This window comes from Balearica regulorum, chromosome 6, assembly GCF_011004875.1.
Source record: "Balearica regulorum gibbericeps isolate bBalReg1 chromosome 6, bBalReg1.pri, whole genome shotgun sequence".
Taxonomy (NCBI): domain Eukaryota; kingdom Metazoa; phylum Chordata; class Aves; order Gruiformes; family Gruidae; genus Balearica; species Balearica regulorum.
In genome coordinates this window covers 1133854-1141322 of record NC_046189.1, presented here as the reverse complement: position 1 = coordinate 1141322, position 7469 = coordinate 1133854, and the positions used below count along the sequence as shown (strand labels likewise).

Sequence of the window (7469 nt, the reverse complement as noted above, 5' to 3'; positions counted from 1 at the left end):
GATGCAGCGAGCACGGCCCACAATGCCCCTCTGGCATTTGGACCTTTGTGTCCGCGGGAGGTCTCTCTCCCAGTGATGGCAGCCATTAAACCAAGTACCCCACTACACTGAACCCAGAAGTGGACCTGCGCATCGCTGTGTCACAGAACACTGAACCAAGGTGTTCAAAAGGAACACAAATGAAGCCGATTCATGTGCACTGCTCTCACTGAACAAATATCATTAATAATATGTATAGCAAAATTTTATTAATTATTTTATACCATAATAATAAATAATTTTTTGTGGGAGAAAAAGGGGTTTTGTGCTGCAAGGCAGACTTGGAGGTCCTTCTTGCCAAGGCTTGGTGTCCCTGTAACAAGGTCCTGCCCATGGGTGGCCCTGAGAACTGGGCTTGCTGGGAGGCCCTGAGGGGAGGAGATGGCGGAGTGCCCCGAAGACACACAGGTGAGACACACTAAGGGTACAGGGCAGCTGGAGGTCCCATAGCACGGTCACGTGGCATTATGTCACAGGGCCCTTTGTGACCCGCTGTGAGATGGGCACCAGTGGTGATGTGGTCACCCCACAGTGCCCAGAGGACGTCAAGGGACAGGACGGGACAGAGTGGGGCTGTGAGGAGCCCCTACGCAGCCACCTCCTTCCCTGCTGACCCACGTCTGTGGTGTTTTTCCGAGGCATCTCCCATCCCTGTGAGAGGGGCCCTCGAGGCCAGACCTTCACAGGATGGCGGAGAGAGCCCCCAGCGTGCCCAGGCTGGCGTGGATGGGGGAGAAGGAAGAGGAGAAGCAGCAAGGAGCTGGGGCTGCCCCAGCATGGCAGCCTGATGAGGTGGAGCAGGTCCAGCCACTGCAGGCAGGTGAGTGACTGAGCTGGGCCACGGAGCTAGTGGCTGCAGCCAGCTTGGCCCCATGCCATCCCCCTATGGACATCCCCAGGGAAAGAGGGGAAGAGGGCATGGGCTTGTTCCCTACGGTCGGGCTCTGGCCAACCTCCATCCACTGGGCGCCCCCAGGCCCAGTCTGTGGCCAGACAGATGGGCGTCAGTGTTCCCAGCAGCCCCTGTCCCACGGCTGGCCCTGCCTGGCAAGCATGGGGCTCGGCTGAGTCCTCCAGCCTCTCCTGCAGCCCCTCAGCTCTGCCTGCACTTGGTCTTTGCCAGATCTAGACTGGGAGCTGCCAGAAGAGGAGCAGGAGCAGGAAGACACCGGTGCCCTCTCCCACAGCAGAGCACAGGTACCCGGCAGCCAACCCTGCCTGGGCTGGGCCTGCTGTCGCTGCTCAGCCAAGCACCGCTGTTGGGACACGCGGTGTGACATCCCTCTCTTCCCTGCCCTTCCTTCTCCTGCAGGGGTTTTGGGAATCCCTCAAGCCCACTGAGCGTGAAGACAGCACCCTCAGGGCTATTGAGGGCATGGCAGGCTCTGGCTTCTATGATGCGGAGGCTTGTGCTGCCATGCTCGATGCACTTGTGCAAAGTGATGCCTCCACCTTGGAGCATGTAAGTAGCCTGTGAGCCCCGTGGGGATCGTGTGGCCCCTGAAGTCAGGCCCACTGGGTTCCCGACAGCCTTTGAGGCCAGCACGGTGTGGTGGGAAGGGAAGCACTTCCAGGGGGAAGCTGGGGAAATGGCTGCATCTCTCAGCACTCCATCTCTCAAATGTGTCTCCTCCAGGTGCCGAGCAGCGTGAGGTGCATCTACCGGTGGCTCAAGTCCAACACGGATGTGTCTGCCGAGCACAGGCTGGACAACACCCTTCTGAGGCTGACCCACGTGCATGCCCATGATGTGGTGGTGACCCTCCTGCACTGTGCCCCCGCGTGCGACAGGTATGAGGTCCACCTGCCTTGAGGGCTCAGGGCTCCCCAGCCTGTAGAGCCCATCAGCCTGTAGAGCCCCTCCCACGTGGGCTGCCAGAGAGACGGAGCTTTTCAGGACCCTCTGACCCCTCCGTTTCCCTGCCCTGGCATGTCAGCCCCAGAGCCCGCTGCCATGCTCCCTCCCTGCCCGTCACGGCACCATCACTCGGTCGCCTGCTGCCGCAGGGCCAGGCCCGCTGAGTGCTGCCGGCGAGGGGCAGGGGGCAGAGGCAGGGCTGGCGGCCTGCCTGGGCCCCTGGGGTGGCCCGGGCCACGGCACTGTGGCCGAGACCCCACTGACCCAGAGCTCTGGGCCTGCAGAGCTGCTGTGACCATGTGGAGGGTGATGGCCTCCGCGGACACGACTGCAGAGAAGGTGCTGCTGGAGCTGCTCTGCGTGCTGGAGGACTGGCCACTGCACACCACGTCCACCTCCGACGGTGAAAGAAAGGACATCTTTGCCCTGGCGGTGAGTTTCTGGACCAGGCCTTTGCTCGCCCCCAGGGTCTGGGCGGCTCTCCATCCTCCCCCGCCACTGCATCTCCCTGCCTCATGCGGTGGGCTGGAAACCTGGCTTAGGGACAGGTTTAGGGCCAGCTAGTCCGGCTGCTCCCCCTGCATCTCCCCTGGACCAGGGCAGCGCCTGAGCCTCACCCTCCCACGCTCGGGCCCTGCCACGGGGACGTCTCGGCACTGAGCGCTCTCTCTGGGTGTTTTGTTTTCTGCAGGCAACCAAGGCACTATGGGAGATCCTTCATCAATGCCCCAGTCACACAGGGGCATTGATGGATTATTTCCCCTATCTCTTCCTGGCGCTGCTCTTCCAAATTTTCTTCAGCACAGAGCAGATTCCAGAGGAGGTCAATACCTTCTGGAGGCAATGCCAGGAGGAAGGCTGCCTTCCCACCAACCCCAACAGGTACTGCATCCCAGCCCTCCCATCCCTTGCATGGCCCTGGAGATGGGGCCAGGGCTCCCGGCATCACCTGGGCTTTGCTCTGCACACAGATTTGCAGTGCTGACCGTGAAAGCACTCTTCTGCCGTATTGACTATGAGAACGTGGTGGTTGAAGTTGAACGGAAGCGTGGCTGGGACACACTCCTCAACGCTGAGACCCAGCACTGCGCAATGGGTCTGCTGGCCAGGTGAGAGCCCCCTTCTGCCCAGTCCCCCCCTCCATTGTTCCCCTGCAGACAAGGAGCCCCACACAATCCCCTTGGGCATGGCTGAGAGGGACTTGTCACCGAGGAATGGCCCAGCCCAGCAGACTGGAAAAGCCTGGGAGAGGTGGGCGCACGGGAGCAGCCACCTCCCAAAGCACCAGCGTCCCCTCCCGTGGGGCCTGGGCTGACGGCCCAGAACGAGGGCTTCGTCTGCTGTGGTGGGCACTGCCTTTCTCCTGGCCGAGGGGTGGTGGGGAAAGAGCAGTCAGTGCCAAGAGAGGTTTGCCTGCCCTGCCCAGGGCCAACGGTGCCTTCTTCCCCCTGCCAGAGAGATGCGCCATATGTCAAGTAACGTGTGTAACCGGATCACACAGTACTTCCTCGAGCTGCTGAGCGGGAAGGAGACACGCTGGGAGCTCCCTGCCATGGCATTCCTTCTCGAGGTAAGCCTGATGGCGAGTGCTGCCTCCCTGAGCTGCCTCCAGCCACTCTGCCCTCTCGTAGCCACAGCTGCGGGGGGAGCCCAGTCTGTGGTGCTGGGGCAGGGGGCGGTCTGCGCTGCGTGCCCTTGGCTCCTTGCTGCTGGGGTGACGCTTGTCCCCTCCTACGTTTTGTGTCCCCCTTGTGCCAGCTCTCGCTCTTCCATCATGGCTCCTCTGGCTGAGGAGTCAGAAGGTGCCGAGGGCTGGGAGGCCCACAGCGGAGTGGGCGAATGACCTGTCCCGCGTGCCCCTGCAGCCACTACTGCCTGCATGGTGCTGGGGTCCTGCCAGTAAGGCACTCCCCTCTCACTGCTCTGTGTGTTTCAGCTCGTGGCCCAGCCTGGCATAAAGGCTGATCGCATCCTGCAGCTCATTCCAAGGTACCTGCAGAGTGAGTGCAGAGTGATGCGTCGCCTGGTACTCAGAGCCCTCGCTGTGATGTCCAGGAGACCCTTGATGGTGAGCAGGGGCAGGCGGCTGAAACCATGCTGGCGGGGTGGGTCTGGGTGGGGTGTGCAAGGTAACACAGTAGCTTGGACTTGGCTGGGCTTCAGGAGCTGTGGTAGCTGCTCCCAGCTCTCCTGCCTGCGTGTTCACTTGCCCGAGTCCTTTGGGGCAGGCCTTTGGCTCCTGGACCCTGAGGCAGCAGCGTGGGCTCAAACTGTTGGAGCGGTTTTGGCAGAGCTGCCTTTTATGGCTTCACACCACGGCGTTATGTTCCACACAGGCCAAAAGAATGGAGTTCTTGCTGCCAAGGTTTATAGAGCTACTGCAGGATGCAGATGGGGAGGTGGTCAGGATGACCCTATCTGTGCTCAGAAGGATGCTCCTGACCATAGACATCCCGATTGCCAGCCCCATCGCTCTGCCGCTGGCTGAGGCGCTCCGGCCACTCTTTGACAACGTAAGGCTTTGTACAATCCATCCACCCTCCCCTCCTCACAGGCGCTGGGTGCTGCCAGGAAACTTTGTGCCCTGCAGATTTTCAGACCCATACCCAGGTGGGCATGGAGCAGCTGGTGCTGAGGTCTTGCCCTCTTCCTTTCCACCAGGAGTCCAGCTACGTGCAACTGCTGTCCATTCGCCTCTTCCGAAATGTGATGGAGTTTGTATCGGAAGCGGGAAAAAAGCCACTGGAGGCGCATGTACAGCAGAGCTTGCTCCCACTGCTCTACCACTTGCATGATGAGAACCAGCGCGTGGCAGAGGTGAGGATTCCTGACCTGCTGGTTTCCCCGTGGGAGGTGGCTCGGCTGCCTCCTGCCCTGGCGCCTCGCGGACTGCGCTGCTCCAGCTTCTTCCTGGCCTTGGCTACAGAGCAGCAGCTCCAGGGCTTTCTGTCCTGCTGCCCCGGCAGCACCAGGTGCCCGACCTGGGGGTTGCCCCACTCCTCTGCCCGGGCACCAAACCTGCCGACGGAGGCGTTGCCCAGCTGCTGCATCTTGCCATCAGGGCCCAGGAAAGGCCCCGAGCCTTGCCCAGGTGCAGGGCACGCAGGTGCTGTGGCCTGGGCAGCGGTGCCATCTCCCAGTCTCTGCTGCTCTGCAGGCCTCTCAGGAAACCATGCTTCAAGCTGCCACATTCCTGAAGAAGAGGAAGCTCGCACGGCTGCTGAAGAGGCAGCGGACATGGGCGGTCGGCGAGTGCCTGGTAAGGATGGCCGCGAAACCCCAGCCCCAGGCTGGACAAGCCCCCAGCCCCCAGTGCCCAGTGTGTGGGGCTGGCAGCTGTGCCCCTGACCACTGCTTCAGCCCATCACCGCCAGGCTGTACCCCAGACACGCTCCCGTCCCTTGGGTGAGCGGCCCTGCAGGCTCTCCTGCCGTCTCTTCTCCCTCCCTTCCCGAGCCCAGGGGTGCCGACGGAGCCCCAGCCTAGCTGGGCTTTGGTGGCAGGGTGGCACCACAGCTCTCCGGGGAGCACCCAGCCCTCTGCTCCCTCCAAACCCCAGCACCAGCCGGCTGATGGCCGGGCATCGTGGGTGTCCTGGCAGGGGAGGCCAACGCTGGGCATATGGACTACTCGGCCAAGGGGGAGAGTCTGCACTAACCCTTCCCTCCATCCCCTTGTGCTCTCTCCAGTTGACGGAGCCCAGCAGCAGAGCAGACGAGTACGTGCTGCAGTCCCTGCTGTACCTGCAGAGCCCACAGGAGTCAATGCGAGAGGCGGCCGTCAGGTTCATTGGTGAGTCACAACCCCCCGGGGGTCCCTCCCTGCCCCACTGCAGCTCAGCCCCAGCCGCGGCTGCTGCACCGGCATCAGGAATCGGCCCTGTGGCTGTGGAACACCGACTACACGATGCGGAGCCCGTGGGTCTCTCTGCTGCCCTCTCCCTCGCCTGCCCTTGGAACGCCCCGGGCTCAGCCCTGCCAAGGGCAGGAAAGCGTGCAGCGGGGCTGTTGTGGGGAAGCTGCGCTGCTGGGCTAGCGGGATTTCTGATGGGCTGCTTGTTCCTAGGGCGTGCTGGGCGACGGATGAGGTATCGGGAGAAGGAGCTCCAGATCATCTACAATGGTGAGTGGGGGCAGCGGGACATGGCGGGGAGGAGGAAAGACCCTGGGCAGGGAGCTGGAATCCCTGCCCCGGCCAGGGAGGCTCTGCTCCCTGCATGGATGAGGGGCTGGCGTGGGCAGAGCAGAGAGAGATTTCAGGGGCACGTGGGATATTCGTGGCCAGCACCTTGCGGCCGATCCCGTTGGCCCCTGATCCATCCTGGCCATGGGGAGAGCTGGGTAGGGCGGCCCGGCAGGAGGGGTGCCCGGGGTCCCCGCAGATGCGGGCTCTGACCTTGGCTCTGTTCCTCTCTCTTCCTCCAGCCCTTCAAGGCATGACAAATGACATCAGCCCCTCCGTCTCAAACCTGGCAGCTCAAACCCTCTTGCTGCTAAGAGGTACAGAGAGAAGACCTTCCTTTGGACTCAGGCTGCAGGTGCTGCAGGACCAGCTCCACCGGGCATGGCATAGGCGGCCTTCTCTCCAGGACAGTGGCTGGCTGTGCTGCTGGAGCTCTGTGCAGAGGTGATGCCAGGAGCTGCGTGTGCTGGGCCACCTGAGCCTGCAGGGAGGGCCGGGTGGCTCCCGGCCTCTCCCTGTCCACGGGACAGCTCTTCTGTCACCCAGCAGGGGAACATGCAATCCCTGGTGTTATGCACCGAGACCCTGGAGCATGAAAGGACGAGACCGATTAAAGGCTTTAAAAGCTGCGTAACTTCCTTCTTTTTAAGGGGAGCTGAACCTAACAGCTGCAGCTGCCAACACTCTGTACAGATGCAGAAAGCAAGCTCTGGAGGAAAAGCGAAAAACACCAACCCAGAAGTGATCAGATTTCTAGGCTCTTCCAGAGCCTTTATTTCTGTAGCTTGTCCCACACGCTTTCCTGGTGCAGGACTTGGCCAGCCGGTGGTGGTGGTGAGCAGCCCAGGAATGGCTGTACCTGCAAGTCTTGAGCTACTTCTCTTGTGCGCATCGTTCTCCAACCTTGCTGTGCTCCCTAGTGTCCCCAGGGCAGTGAGGAAGAGAAGAAAAAGGGCTCTTGTGTGTGTAGCGTGGTTGGAAAAGTGTCCAGAACCCCCTTTGGCCTTTGGTGGTTCTGCTGAAGCCTTAATGCTTCTGACCAAGCTCATGGGCAGAGCTCAGAGCTGTGGGGATGCCTGAAAATCTCCCGTGGCAAGGGCTGGGTGGGGTACAGCCCGCAGCTCCAGGCCATTTGTGTCCCCACGGCCTCTGGTGCGGGAGCACTAGAGCTGCCCGTCTTTTGGCACAAGAGCTGTGCGAAGAGACGGAGGGGAGCGAGGGCAGCCCTAACGTGATCGTAGAAGCGCACTGTGGGGTGGGAGGCAGAGAAGGGAGCTGCTGAGACAGATGTATATGACACGCGTCTGATTTTCCATGAGATTAGTAGCTTCCAGATGAGGGAAGGTTTGATCCAGGTACGCCAGCACTGCTGCAAGCCCCCAGGGTGGGT

The 7469-nt window shown here is 61.6% G+C and overlaps 1 protein-coding gene across 1 annotated transcript; it reads left to right on the top strand.

Moving 5' to 3' along the window:
- Positions 1 to 2645: 2645 nt before the first annotated feature.
- On the top strand, positions 2646 to 4072 carry LOC142602293 (maestro heat-like repeat-containing protein family member 7). The gene is made up of 5 exons (XM_075755781.1): positions 2646 to 2779; positions 2869 to 3006; positions 3353 to 3467; positions 3834 to 3965; positions 4061 to 4072. Exons 1-5 carry the CDS (start codon positions 2646 to 2648, stop codon positions 4070 to 4072), a joined length of 531 nt encoding a protein of 176 aa, XP_075611896.1.
- Positions 4073 to 7469: the final 3397 nt, after the last annotated feature.